At 39.5% G+C, this 15,329-nt stretch overlaps 1 protein-coding gene across 6 annotated transcripts in view; it reads right to left on the bottom strand.

Annotated features, from left to right (window-relative positions):
- The window catches only part of ZMYM2 (zinc finger, MYM-type 2), a 171,151-nt gene that overhangs the window by 32,213 nt on the left and 123,609 nt on the right, over nucleotides 1–15,329 (bottom strand). For 5 of the 6 annotated variants that reach the window (XR_001515521.1, XM_006773443.2, XM_006773446.2 and 2 more), the window contains 8 exons: nucleotides 14,282–14,386; nucleotides 12,085–12,214; nucleotides 11,267–11,382; nucleotides 8,559–8,730; nucleotides 7,197–7,322; nucleotides 6,056–6,150; nucleotides 3,805–3,973; nucleotides 3,490–3,641 (listed from right to left, as the gene is read on the bottom strand). Coding sequence is in view for 5 of the 6 variants with exons in the window: in XM_006773443.2 (XP_006773506.1) it covers nucleotides 3,490–3,641; nucleotides 3,805–3,973; nucleotides 6,056–6,150; nucleotides 7,197–7,322; nucleotides 8,559–8,730; nucleotides 11,267–11,382; nucleotides 12,085–12,214; nucleotides 14,282–14,386 (1,065 nt within the window). In the remaining variant the exon portion in view is untranslated. The remainder of the gene's footprint in view (nucleotides 1–3,489; nucleotides 3,642–3,804; nucleotides 3,974–6,055; nucleotides 6,151–7,196; nucleotides 7,323–8,558; nucleotides 8,731–11,266; nucleotides 11,383–12,084; nucleotides 12,215–14,281; nucleotides 14,387–15,329) is intronic. The other variant, XM_006773445.2, reaches the window with a different exon arrangement.

Raw genomic sequence — 15,329 nt, 5'->3', positions numbered from 1 at the left:
TAGGCTGCTGATCAACTGAACGCTTGCTCCGTGTCATTCCTTCTTTGCCGACTCCGTCCACACCTTTGGGGACCCCTGCACCTGCTGGGGCTGGACCCCGGCAGGGAGTGGGCCTAAGCCAGCAGGTCATTATCTCCCGAGGGGTCCCAGACTGTGAGAGGACACAAGTGGGACTGAGGGACACCCCCCGCCCAGTACACAAATTTTTGTGCACCACCCCTATAGTATTGTAATAACTATGTATGCTATCTGATGGGCAACAGATTTATCAGAGTGATCACTTTATAAGTTATATAAGTATCTAATCACTATGCTATACACCTGAAACTAATATAATGTATGAACTGTAATTGAGGGGTCCCAGACTGTGAGAGGACACAAGTGGGACTGAGGGACACCCCCCGCCCAGTACACAAATTTTTGTGCACCAGGCCTCTAGTATTGTAATAACTATGTATGCTATCTGATGGGCAACAGATTTATCAGAGTGATCACTTTATAAGTTATATAAGTATCTAATCACTATGCTATACACCTGAAACTAATATAATGTATGTCAACTGTAATTTAAAAATTGCCCTGGACGGTTTGGCTCAGTGGATAAGAGCATTGGCCTGCAGACCAAAGGGTCCCGGGTTCTATTCCGGTCAAGGGCACGTACCTCGATTAGAGGCTTCTCCCTGGCCCTGGTCAGGGTACATGTAGGAGGCAATTTAATCTCTCTTCCACTCTCTCTAGAAATCAATGGAAAAATATCCTCGAGTGAGGATTAAAAAATTTTTTTTTAATTATTAAAAATAAAGTAAAAATAGTTGAACTACTTTTAAAATGATGACATATATGTTCTCTTTATAAAAAATTACCTTAAATAATTATACACACATTTGATATATAGGTCTATTGTATAATAGTCACAGCAATCATCCAGGTCAGTGAGTGTGAATTACTGTATGTTGATAGCATGATACAAACACAAAGAAGTAATACCCACCTCCTGTTTGCTCCCAAGGAGAATTAGCATATTTACAAATGCTATGCCTACTCTTTTTTACTATAAAACATAATAAAAGTGGAAGGGAAAATATATACACAGTTCTAAAACCCTGTGCCACAGCCCCTGAAGCCAGATATGTTTCAGAATTCATAATTTTTGGACTTTTACAGAGGAAACACAGACCATGTACATAATTACACAACATTGCTGGTGTGGTCTAGGGCAGTGGTCGGCAAACTGCGGCTAGCGAGCCACATGCGGCTCTTTGGCCTCTTGAGTGTGGCTCTTCCACAAAATACCACGTGCGGGCACGCATGTACAGTGCAACTGAAACTTTGTGGCCCATGCGAAGAAGTTGGTTTTCGGCCTGGGCGAGTCTATTCTGAAGAAGTGGCGTTAGAAGTGGGGGGGTGTCGGTTGGTCGGTCGGTCGATGGGAGATGCAGCGCAAGCAGGCCGCAGGATACACAGTGCAGGGGAGGTACATTGTTTTGAGGTACATTCGCTGAGGTTGACCCCTTCCAACTCTCCCATCCACACTAGTCTATCTGAAACAAGTATTCAAGACGAGTGTGGATTTGAGAGTTGGAAGGGGTCAACCTCAGCGAACGTACCTCAATCAGATTTAGCAAAGGCCAGCTTAGGACTACCCTAATTAAGTTAATAACAATGTACCTACCTATATAGTTTAAGTTTTAAAAATTTGGCTCTCAAAAGAAATTTCAATCATTGTACTGTTGATATTTGGCTCTGCTGAGTAATGAGTTTGCCGACCACTGGTCTAGGGAAGCACATTATACTTGTTTAGAAACATTAAAAATCTACAGTGAAGTCTACAGTTAATATTCTAAGACGGAATTTTAAAAAATATATATTTTCATAGAGGAAGGAAGAGGGAGAGATAGAAACATCAATTACGAGAGAGAATCATCAATCAGCTGCCTCCTGCACCCCCGACAACGCAAGATCGAGCCCGCAACCCGGGCATGTGCCCTGACCAGGAATCAAACTGTGACCTCCAGGTTCATAATTCCATGCTCAACTACTGAGCCACACTGGCTAGGTTAAGATGGAATATTTTTTGAAAGTAAAATAAAGAAAACAGCATCACAACTCTTCATGTCAGGTTTTACTGTCAAAGGAGTTTCCATGAAAATTTTGGTTCTCATGTTTTGGGATTTTTGAAAGGTGAACCTAGTATCACCAAATAAATATGAAGCTCAAAGTACATGTAAATCTATCAAGTTGGAGTAGAAGAAATAAAACCTGTTTCTTTTAGATTGTTACTACAAAATATGTGATGGCCTTTGAACACACAGTAATGTGCAGCTAATATGTTAATTCCCCACACTGCTTTCACAATCTTTGGAAAATATCTATCCTGAAGAGAACAGAAATAAAATACAAATTAACACAATTTGTTTTTTTCAGTAACTTATTTCAATATGCTGTTAGCAGCTTAACATTAAATTTTAGGTCTATAAACAAAACCTTGCATAAGAAGATCTGCTTCCGCCGAAACCGGTTTGGCTCAGTGGATAGAGCATCGGCCTGCGGACTGAAAGGTCCCAGGTTCGATTCCGGTCAAGGGCATGTACATGGGTTGCGGGCACATCCCCAGTAGGAGATGTGCAAGAGGCAGCTGATCGATGTATCTCTCTCATCGATGTTTCTAACTCTCTATCTCTCTCCCTTCCTCTCTATAAAAAATCAATAAAATATATTAAAAAAAAAAAAAGAAGATCTGCTTCCATTATTTACCACATTTACATACACACAGGATGTAAATCGAGGATCCTTTCTGACCTCTAGGCTCAAACGTATACAATTTTTTCAGAAACAGAAGTTATTGCCTACTATGGAAAACAAAGTCACTCCAGATTCACAGACATGCAGCTGAAGTTTATTTAAAACCCCTAAAGAACGATCTCATTTTATAAGATGATTCCAAAGAACTAATGAGTAGTTACTCTAACATGTTAGAAAAACATGAGCGGTCTACACTGAAACAGACTGACTATGTGGAGAAAGCAGACATTCTCTGTTCACATGCATATCAGCATGGATCTATACATATCTGCATCATGCCTCAGAGTATTAATTCGTTTACCTGGGACTGTAGTAGGGAATGATGTCATTATCTTACATATGGTAACAAACATACAACTTTGTCAGGCGTATTACAAAAGATACAGACGTTTTGAGTGGCCTGTTCTTTTTGGTTTTCATACAGAGTTTTGAAGAATGTGGTAATTTTTAAGAATTTATCATATGATAGCAGAAATACCTAATTACAAAGGAGCTCAGAAAATCCTTTATAATATCCTTTTTCATAGATTAAATTTCTTTTTTGTCTTTCTTGGTAAAGCAATGAATCATTATGTTCCATAAAGTTATCTTTAATATTCTTAAAGCATAACATTTTTCTGTCCAAGAACTACCACACCAACCTTTCTTATTAACATTATATTCAAAATTAGCCTGCAAATTACTAACCTCCTGTATTCCAAGGCAAAGATAATAGATACTGTCAGGTGCATAACTCTCTCCATTTGGTCGGCGAATCTCATTGACAAAATGGGCTAGCCCATAGTTAAGCTCAGCCGTGGTGTGAGACAGCAGATCCTCTTTTAACTTTACTAATTTAGCTAAAAAGAAATAAAAAATTAGTAATTGCTATTACTTACTGTCTTAAGATTAAGAAAGCCCCTGAACTTGAAAGTAACAGCTACACTTAAAAGTTAAAGGTAGTTAATAACAAAAATCTTGGTTTTAAATAGGACGTAGGGAAAACAAAATCATAACACTTACGAGATTTTAGTTCATCTAATACCAGAAGATCTTCATCAAGTTGCCTAGTTTTGACCCAGTGTTTCCATGCATTTACACCATATGTATACTTGAAAGGAAAGCTGCATTCTGAATTGTCAGAACTATCATCATGAGACTGGTATCCTGATACAGCTTTTCTCTTGGCTCCCTATTAGTAAAACACCATTGTAAATCTCCTTTTATTAAAAAAAAGTCTACATTATTTCATGACTTTATGTAATCCATCAATCAAATAATGCAAATTAAAAAGCATATATTTTTATTCTTAGAATTGACTGGTATTCCTGAATCTGAGAATAGTTACCTATAACATGCGTTGAAATAGATCTGCAGGAATGTCATATTTCTACATAAACCATTGTGTACAATAAAATTTTATTAACTTCTGCTGTGAGTCACTGATGAGAAAATAAATATATGACATAAACTAATAATCTGAAATAAAAGGATAATAAATATTAATGTAAGAGATAAATTGAAGAACTTTATAATAATTCCACCATAAAGGAAATGACCACTCCTTTTCACTTTCTTGATGGCACTGTTTGCTGTAAAAAAGTTTTAAATTTTGACATAATCCAACTCATCTTTTTTCCTTTTGTTCCTTGTGCTTTTTCTGTTATATCTAAGAAACCCAAGGTAATGTAGACTGAGGCCTATGTTTTCTTCTAAGAGTTTTTTTTCTTTCTAAGAGTTTTTTAGTTCTTACATTCAGGTCTATTGACTCATTTTGAGTTAATTTTTGTGATGTGAAGTAAAAGTCCAAGTACATTCTACTGTAGGGTACTCACTCCTTTTTCATTTTCTTTCTTTTGGGGGAAATTTGTGAAAGTATTTTTCCCCTTTGGACCTTAATTTATGTTGGAAATCAGAAATAAAGTTGATGTTAAAGTATTTTTTAAAATTACACCTGTTAATTTGGCCTACCTGAATCTATTAGTGTCCAAGATGTCTTCCTATGTGTTGATATGCTTAAATGAAACTGGATATAGTCAACTGCATATTCCAACATCACTGATTAGTCTCATCTATACTAATAAAAAGGTAACATGCTAATTAGGGCGGACGTCTTCCGGACATCCATCTGGACAAAGCCACAGCAGCTGCGAGGCCTGGGGCTCATGGCAGCCGTGGGCTCAGGCAGCCATGGGCTCAGGCAGCTGCTGACCCCCAGGGCTCAGGCCTTGCAGCCTCCGCAGCCACAGCCGGCAGTGGCAGCAGCAGCGGGGTGATGGGGGCAGTGCCTTCCCCTGATCAGCCTGGTTGCCTCCTGCAGAGGGAGGCCAAACTGTGGCTTAGGCCCGCTCCCCATGGGGAGCAGGACTAAGCGGTCAGTAAGACATCCTCTGAGGGTTCCCGGACTGTGAGAGGGGTAGGCTGAAGGATACAAACCCCCTGCGAGTGCACAAATTTTCATGCACCGGTCCTCTAGTCAAAAATAATGATGGAGCCCAGCTGGTGTGGCTCAGTGGTTGAGCATCAATCTATGAACCAGGAAGGTCACAATTCAATTCCCAGTTGGGGCACATGCTGAGGTTGCAAGCTCCATCCCCAGTAAGGAGTGTACAGGAAGCAGTCGATCAATGATTCTCTCTTATCATTGATGTTTCTATGTCTCCCTATCCCTTCCTTTCTGAAATCAATAAAATTATATTTTAGAAATAATAATGATGGCCCTAGCTGGTGTGGCTCAATGGATAGAGCGTTGGCCTGTGGACTAAAGGGTCCCGAGTTCGATTCCAGTCAAGGGCACATGTCTGGGTTGCGGGCTCGGTCCCCAGTAGGGGGCATGCAGGAGGCAGCCAATCAATGATTCTCTCTCATCATTGGTGTTTCTATCTCTCTCTCCCTTCCTCTCTGAAATGAAAAATATATATATTTAATAATAATAATAATAATGGAAAAAACAACTCCCTAGAAAATAGTCTCAATTCCTGTCAAAGAATTGAATTTACTTGTAACTATGTCAACCTTTTATCAAGATAAAACTGAAAAAACTAAGTGGCAATAATATTTACTCTTCTTCTATGAAGTTACAATGAAATCTGAGACATTTTTATTACCTAAAAATGAAGTAATAAAGACTTTACCTCTTAAAATCTAGAAAACAAAATATCTTTCCATATTCCCAGGCACAAGTGAGCACCACTGTATCCTTACTCTATAGCTGTATAGAGATATTACTATATAGAGATATTAACCAAACGCAAAAATACTATTAATTTTATACCTTTTTTTTAGATCGAGGTCTAGGCTGTTCCTCATATTCTTCCCCAAAAACAGGTGGTAATAAAAATTCATTTTCCATATCAAGCTCCTCAGCAGCTGAGAAAGAAATCAGAACTTTTATTCCAAATGTTAATAGCAAAGGTTTATGTTATATAACACAGCCAACAAAGAAATAGCCAAAGGATGTAAACAGGCACCTGTATATGGGAACAACCTGTGCTGGGGTGGAGAATAAATGATCTTCTGTACCTAACATGGCCTATGAGTTCTGGTAAAACCTGTTCAAACTCTTAACAAATATGTACAATGAATATCAACATGAAATTTTCATGTAAATCGGTATCAGGAAAATTATTATAACCTGAAATTCAATTGAAGATCTAAATGGTCTCATACAAATCTGTTTCAATCTATTAAATCTTCCCTAAAATAAAATGCTTTACATTCAATTCAATGTGCTTATTTGTCACCAATAGATTAAGAAAATAGTGAAAGTAGAACACACTTCTTTTATAACAAAAGACCTGATAATACTTTTTCCCTTTGAAGGTCAATTTGATTTTCAAAAGGATCTTAAGAAAGTTACTACTGATATTTTATTTAAATTTTTAAAAAATACACAAACACTTCTTTATCCTTCTCTATCTCCAAAATTTTATATAATGAATTACTTTGAGAAAGTTTCTTTTTAAGGCTCTAAAAAATTCTACAAAGCAATCCTATGAGTCATTTCAGAAATAAACTGTTGCCCTAACTGGTGTGGCGTGGTGGATAGAGCGTCAGCCTGCAGACTGAAGGGTCCTGGATTCAATTCTTCTGGTCAGGGGCACATGCCTGGGTTGTGGGCTTGATCCCAAATGGGGGCATGCAGGAAGCAGCCCATAGATGGTTCTCTCTCATCATTGATGTTTCTATCTCTCTCTCCCTCTCTCTTCCTCTCTAAAATCAATAAAAATATATTTTTTAAAAAAGAAGTTAACTGTTGAGTTTTATTTGGGTAAAAAATAAAAGACAAATATTAACAGTAAATGCAATGACATGAACACTAAATGCCTAATGATCATAACCACAATTATGACTCCATTAACTAAATTCCATAACCATAGGTTCATATTAAAAGAATAAAATAGCACTTTGAATACCTCTTGGAAAATCTATTTCGATATCCAAGTCTGGTTCATATGGTACATCAGGCATGCTGGACTGTGTCTCTAGGTCAGAGTCCTTCAAGATATCTGAACCAATTATGTCTGTCTCAATAATTACACCTGTAATCAATCCACACTGTCATTAGAAATCAAAAAAGAACTCAACGATACCTACACCTGGCAAAAGAAAGTCAGTTAATTGTAAATGCAAAACAAGAATCCTTATATTAATATGTCACAAAAGGAAAAGGTATATATAGCTATCTTGAAGTTAACTACTATAAACTTTATAATTATTAGATAATCTTAAGTACACAAAAACTTTTACTCCTGTAAGTTTTTGACTGGCCCTTTTCAAAAGTTAATAGGCATGCTTTGTTAGTAAATCATCTCTGATATTGAGAGTATTTCTAAAAGCAATTTTTTGTCAAAAGTAAAATAATGAGGATGGATAACTGCAATTTTTCAACATTTTCCCTGAATTGTGACCTAGGTTTTTTTTAGAGCAAAGAATTTTCTTACATTCCCGGTCAGGGCACCTCCCCAGGTTTCGGGCTCCATCCCCAGTGTATGTGTGCAGGAGGCAGCGGTCAATGATTCTCTCTCATCATTGATGTTTCTACCTCTCCTTCCCTCTCTCTTCCTCTCTGAAATCAATAAAAATATTTTTTAAAACAATTTTTTAAAATAAAAAAATAAAAAAAACTGGTCTCAATCCATGAAATTCATTTTTAACTCCCTAACAAAGTGCTTCAAAAATACTGTCAAATTGTAAAATATATAGAATTTTAGTGTTTCTATTGTACTCTAAAGGTATTTAGCTCATGATTGAAACAAGACTGTTGTCACCAGAGGACTAAGGGGAAGAAATATTCTAAGAGACAGAAACATCCACAACACACTCATCGTGCTATACCATTTGGCAAGCACTGCCCTAACAGAAGTTACAATAAACCTTGGTTTAGATCATGCAAATGACATTAGTATTATCAATAAAACAAAATTGGGGATAACTATTACAAAATAAGAGTCTGGATTATTAAATCCTACTACAAATTAGTTTTGTATCTGAGCTAGTCCATTAAAACAAGAATAATTTTTAGTTGATCATGCAAGTCAAATCCTTTTACAATTTAAAAAAGGACCCTACAAATTTCTTCTTGAAATTAGACTTCCCATAAGAGAGCACCTGGCAAAATATAGCATGGCTCTCTTCACATAAAATACACTTTTATTACAATCTTCCCCCACTCCTACACCGAGGATTAAAATGCCCTGGAACATACTATAACAATTACAGCACTTAGTAAAAACCAACAACACATCATCCACAAGGTGTAATATAGTGTAGCTCACTGTTGATGTTAGCAGCATTTGTTTTCCCCTCCTCTCCAGTCATCATGTCTGTCATTGTGAGCAATTCGGTATCAAGAGGATCTGAAGAAGCTTTGCTTTTTAGCTCCTCAGCTCCTGCAGGGTTCTTCTCGCTGCTGTCCACCCGGGCCGGCAGAAAAACAGGGACTGGCACCTAATTCACCAAAGTATTTACTGTTAGGTTTGCTCAACATTAAAAGGTATTCTTCTAGCCCTGGCTGGTGTGGCTCAGTTGGTTATGCATCATCCCATCCACCAGAAGGTCACCAGTTCAATTCCCTGTCAGGGCACATGCATGGGATGCAGGATCAATCCCCAGTAGGGGATGTGCAGGAGGGAGCTGATTGATGATTCTCTTTCACTTCAATATTTGTCTCTCTCTCTCTCCCTTCCTCTCTCTCTATAATCAATTTTTAAAAACTTTTTAAAAGTATTTTTCTAAAGTAAAAATTATTCTGACACATGGTCTACTTTATCATTCCATCTATAATAATAAAGGCATAATATGCTAATTAGATGGGCTGTCCTCCTGGATGTTATTCCGGACGACCTTCCAGACAACGCTGGAGATGCGAGGGAAGCCTGGGTCCTGGGTACCTGCCGGTGGCCGGAGGGAAGCCCGGGTCGCAGGTGCCAGAGGGAAGCCGGTGCCAGCAGCCAGGGGAAGAAAGCCCTACTCTTGCATGAATTTCATGCATCGGTCCTCCAGTATTGGATAAAAACCTTGAAAAGAACACCTATCAAAACTAAGATGCTGTCCTAGCTGGTTTGGCTCAGTGGACAGAGCATTGGCCCAAAGACTGAAGTGAAGTGTCCCAGATTCAATTCCAGTCAAGGGCATGTACCTCAGTTGCAGGCTCGATCCCTGGCTCCAGTTGGGGCATCTGCAGGAGGCAACCAATCAATGTGTCTCTCTCTCACATTGATATTTCTTCCTCTCCCTCCCCCGCCTTTCCACTCTAATCAATGGAAAAATATCCTCAGGTGAGGATTAAAACAACAAGAACAAAAACATGACTAAGATGTCACCTATGACAAGAAAGCCCAGAATACAAGCAACTGCCTTTTGAAATAAAAATTAAAGAAAAATAACTTTTGAGTTATCATCACCACATCATTTCATGCAAGGATTGTCAATCAGAGTTGGCAAGAGAGATTAAATATATTTCTTATCTATGGCCTGCTTATCTGCCAAGTTCTGCATTAAAATCTGAAGATACATAGATGAACAGGCAGTACTCTTTGCACTCAAAGAATTCAGAGTACAGTTGAAAAGGCAGATATAAACCAGCAACAGTGATGCAGTAGGATTGATGTTATAATAGTACTATATATAAGAGTACTATGGGAGTATAGAAGCTAGAACCAGTACTCTGCTTGGGGAATAACAATGATTTAAGAAAAATATCTAAAATTTATTAAGCACCAGGCATTGAGTAATGCAGACACGCTGACAGGAAGAAATGGAAGCCCCCTGCTTCTCCCACCATGTATATGTATATATGTTTTATGATATGATATGTAAAATATCCTATATAATAAAAGCCTAATATGCAAATTGTCCCCTCGACCAGGAGTTTGCCCAGGAGTTCAATGGAGAGTTCGACTGATCGCTATGATGTGCGATGACCACCAGAGGGCGGCGTGGAACATGGTGGGCATCAGTGATGAGGCACTGGCAGCAGGTGGCAGTGGAGGCACTGCAGGCCCCAATGGGCTTCCAGGTGAGCCAGGCCACAGCTGCCAGGACTGCAGGGGCTGGTTGGGCTCCCCGTGGGTTCATGCAGGAGCCAGTTTGCGAGGCCCGCTGGGAGAGAGCACGCTGCCCTCCTGGCTTCTGTGTGGCGCCGCTGGGCGGCCCAGAGGCCCACATTGTGCCCTGGCCCACGGCATCTGGCCACGCTGACTGCCTCTCTGCGTGGGGACTCGGGTGCCGTGACTCAGGCGGAGGGGACACACAGGCCCCAGTGCTGCCCAGGGCCCAGAGGTCAGCTGGAAACTGCCCTTCCACACAAAACGCTCGCACTTTGATCACCGGCCAGACCTAGGGACCGCACCCATGCCCAAATTTAGTGCACCAGGCCTCTAGTATGACATATTAGCACAGAGTAGCCACCAGGAAAAATCTCCACCAGTGTTCATGTTTGGAGTAAAGATTAATGATCTAATATATTATTAACTGATATATTATTTTTAAAAACTACCAGCAATTTTAGAGCTGGAATAACATTATAGATAATTTATTTCTACATCTTAATTTTAATGAAACCAATAGCTGTTTCCCAGGAGGCTACAATAGACAAGCCCTGATATAGAGTAGTAAGTACTACAAATGATTTATAATAAAGTATAATGATATTTGATATACAACTCTAACCCATGTTTCAGTTCTAAGCCTTAAACAGCTTCAGAAATATTTTTTTTAATATGAACTAATATAAAATACAATGGAAATAAAGCAAACATAGGCATCTGCTGAACTTCACTCTCAAAGATGAACATATACCCAATTCTACACAAAGCCATTACCAACAGAGATTCAAGCACAGACCTATACATAAGTTAACTGTTGAAGAACGCCGACTCAACCCTGTTTGCTAGCTTCACTGAAGCAGTAACTGCAACAGCACAGTTCTCGCACCCATGACTCATACATCTCACAATGGAAAATAAGTTGAAATCCAACTTACTGGAACAGGAACTGTAGTGGGGACAGGAATATTCTGGCTGTACATGTGCATAGGCACTGGAATATATACAGGCACAGGGATAGGCACTGGGACATACTCTGTCTTCCAATTGTCATCTGCAAATGCAACATGCGATGAGGGAACTCGTTAACTAGCACTGCTACAAAGCGTTCAGTGTTAAAATAATGTGGTAACAAAGAAAAACTTAAGTGTCTCAGTCCCCATTTAAAATAAATTCCCACTTTTCAGAAAATTAGGTAATTTAAAAAAAACACTGAATAAAGTAGCTGTTGTCTTATAGGGAATACAAACAGAATTAAGAGCTTTTTTTTCATAGAAAGAAAACAACCTTTAAAAACAATATATAGTTCCTGACAACTTACAGATTCCCCCACAAAAAGATTAAATCTAAAAATCAGAATATACTTAACATTTAAATTTGATGAAAATATGTATTTGAATTATTTCATCTTATTCTGAGAAGGAAACAGCATTGCTGTTATTACAGATCACACTTAGAAATGATGAGCAGAGGGAGTACTTGTAACTTTAGTGGGTCTTCGCCAAAAAATTTTGCCATGACATTATTTCACTGGTAACATTAATTTGTATCCTAGACCTTTATCACAGATTAATTTTCATAAATGATTTAAAATAATATGTTATATTCTCAAGGAAATGTCTAAAATTCAATAGGCAAAATCAACAGAAAATGACAAAGTAAATTTATTCATAGCCTACTTTTGAGAAAACCTGGAATTTCATTAAGTGAGGTATAAATACAGGGAAGTGTATAAATCAAATTCCCCCAAAGTTACCTGTTTGACAAGATTTGGTCTGCATGTGAGGTTTACAATAAGTAGCTTTTGTCATTGTTAAAGGTTTGCAAAGAACCGCTTTATTCTTCATCTCTTTGTTGGGTGTTGGAGAAGGGGGTGGTGCTGAACCCTACAGAGGCAAAGAGAAACATTTTATTTTATATTACTTCCTGCTGGGAATAGATAATCTGGTTTTTAGTGCCTGTGGAGGGAAGACAGTAAGAGTAAAACTAAATTGTGCTATTACTATTATGTTTACCACAGCCTTAATCTGGTAGAATCAGTTAGGATAAAAGGAATCTATCCTGGCCACTGGCAAAGCAGTAGTAATTGGTCATTCTACAGATCTGCATTACCTTCAAAGGATATCATCAGCATGTCTTTTAAAATCATAACACAGCCCTAGCCGGTTTGGCTCAGTGGATAGAGTGTTGGCCTGCAGATTGAAGGGTCCCAAGTTCAATTCTGGTCAAGGGCATATGCCTGGGTTGCAGGCTCGACCCCCAGTAGGGGGCGTAAAGGAAACAGCCAATCAATGATTCTCATCATTGATATTTCTCTCTCTCTCTCCCCCTTCCTCTCTGAAATCAATAAAAATATATTTTAAAAAACCTAAAAAAAGAAAAAACACACCTCATTTTTAGGTACAAAACCAAGGTTATGAGTCAGAATTTTTAAAATACTTGGCTCTTAAATTTATTTGAGGAAGGAAAAAAGTTCCTGCAGTTAGTATGTCTATGTGATACTCTAGCTCCCTCTGTTGGATAAGCAGCTTAAACATGTTACTAACTTTGAAAGGATAAGGAAGATGATTTAAAAAATTACCAAATATATTACCAAACTTTAAGTCATATATTTCCCATGTCACAACAAATGTAATTTCAGAAACTTATAGTCTCTCAAATATTTTCACTATGTTCACTGTAGCATTATTTGCAACTGGGGGAAAAAAACACAAAATTGAAAATTAGCTGAAGCTCTGTGCAAAAGGAACTAAAGATAAGGTGCTCTCCATATCTCCCAATGACAGGGGGAAAACATATAGAATATTAACACACTCAGTTCACTTGTAGTTCTGTTTTACACAGTCACCATGAACACTGAAGCTTTGCTTTAAAAGGAAATACAAGGGTAGGTTCCTGCCAGGATCTGGTCACATTTTTAACAAATCAATACATAATCTTGTTTCTGTTGAAACACTTTATATAATACATATTTCTTATACATAATAATATGCAGCATTTCTTTTTAACAGTATGATTGCAGCATCTATCTACATACATAAAATCCTAATATGCAAATAGACCAAACGGCGGAACTGAATAACCAAACAACTGGTCGCTATGATGTGTGCTGACCACCAGGGGGTGCACGTGGAACACGGTGGGCATCAGCAGCAGGCGGCAGAGCACAGAACATGGCAGGCGTTGGCTGCAGCGGGATGGTAGAGCAGGTGAGTCGGGGCGCCAGACCAAGGCAGGGCGCCTGTCACTGTCATTGGGGTGAGCCTCTGGTGGTTACTGAAAATGCTTTGCTCCCATGTGCTGCAGTCCCACCTGGCACTCGCACCTGCTGCCAGCACCAGCCCCACTCACACCCACCACTGGCACCCGGCACCAGCCATGATCGTTCAGCACCATCAGCCGGTGTGAGTGGCAGCTGCCGGCCCTGATCGCCCCTCAGGGCTACTCTACCTCCCCCTGCTGCTGAGGGGCGATCAGGGCAGCAGCCGCTGCTCTTACCTGCTGACAGCACCGGCCCCACTTGCACCCACTGCTGGCGCTGGCCCCAATTGCTCTGCGCTGTCAGTGGGTGTAAGTGGGGCCGGCGCCATCAGCACATGGGAGGAGCAGTGGCATGAGCGGGGCAGCCGGCAGACAGGAGACTGGGGGCCGCGGTGGGAGGGGCCAAGTAGGGGCATGGAGGATGGGCCAAGACCCGCCCCTGTGCCCATCGCAGCCTCGTAGCCCACAGTTTCTTTCAAGGTGCACAAATTTGTGCACTGGGCACCTAGTTGTATAATTGCTCCAGCGGTCATCAACTCTCAACAAACATGTATGCATGCAGTACACACATACTGGACAGTAGTACTTGCACTCATTAATGTGAGTACATATGTACACAGACCTGATGTAAATCAGGTCTGATGTAAATCAGACTCAGCATTTAAATTTTTATAAGAACATTAGCACCTTACTGTTGGCAGAGCTGCAGGATGTATACCAGGCAATGCACTGTGGGGTGAGATCTCTTGACCTTGGCACGCCCCACAGTCACCAAAGGAGAAGTGATGGAGCTTATTCTGCAGACAAGGAAGACATCAATGAGGGTGGCAGGGTGACAGCTACCTCAGAAGCTGGGCTCTGGCAACTTGCCATGTCAGCAATTTTCTCTCCAAAAATGGCTTCAAATTTTAACTAAACCTTGTCTGCCGGGCTTTTCACATCACATCTTTAAGTGTCTTAATGTAAGGTGCAAATACAGTGGCACTTCAAATAAAGGTTTTGCTCAGGCATAGGATCACATGCTTCTGTGTCACTAACAACCTTTCCCAAGTCAAAATTCCATTCTAATATTTTGGCTGCTGTTGGGGGTCTTAAGCTGACTTTCACCATTTAATCTGATGCCTTCTTTTGCCATCTTGTCCAGGTCTTCATTAGTAGGCTTTACTGCTTTCTCTGTCAAAACTTACTCCACATCTTCTTCCTTCATGTCCCCAAAGCCTTCTCCACTTATTCGTGTTTAACAGGCATTGTGTTTTTAACACTGTTCTTTTATTTTCTGTAACACCTTCAAAGACTGAAATTTTTTACACAGAGTCTGGTCAAATTTCCCAACAGTTATTCACAAAAGCATACTGATGCTGTCCTGGGCTGTGCCAACATAATCAATAATGTCACATACAGTGATTTCCAGAAGACCATCATAGTATTTTCCTTATTGGTGTTGAGAGCCTCCTCACCAGCTCTCATGAAGTGGGCCTTGAAAACGATTTCAATATGCCCTGATCAAAGAGTTGGATGAGAAAGAGTATTTGGGGGCAAAAAAGACCTAAATTAAAATGGGCATTTTTGAGTTCTTCATGGCAAAATATATTATCCAATAATAATACCTTGAAAGCAAGGTTTTCATTTTAGAGGTAGTGTTCAACTTCTAGGATAAAGCAATTGTAGAATCTCAGAAAATATTTCAAACGTTTTTGGTCCCATCTCCAGTTAATAGCAGACAAGTCAGCTTTTCCTCTT

This window comes from Myotis davidii, unplaced genomic scaffold, assembly GCF_000327345.1.
Source record: "Myotis davidii unplaced genomic scaffold, ASM32734v1 scaffold767, whole genome shotgun sequence".
Classification (NCBI taxonomy): Eukaryota; Metazoa; Chordata; class Mammalia; order Chiroptera; family Vespertilionidae; genus Myotis; species Myotis davidii.
The sequence above is the reverse complement of the archived record's forward strand: the minus strand, read 5'-3'. Positions and strand labels throughout refer to the sequence as shown.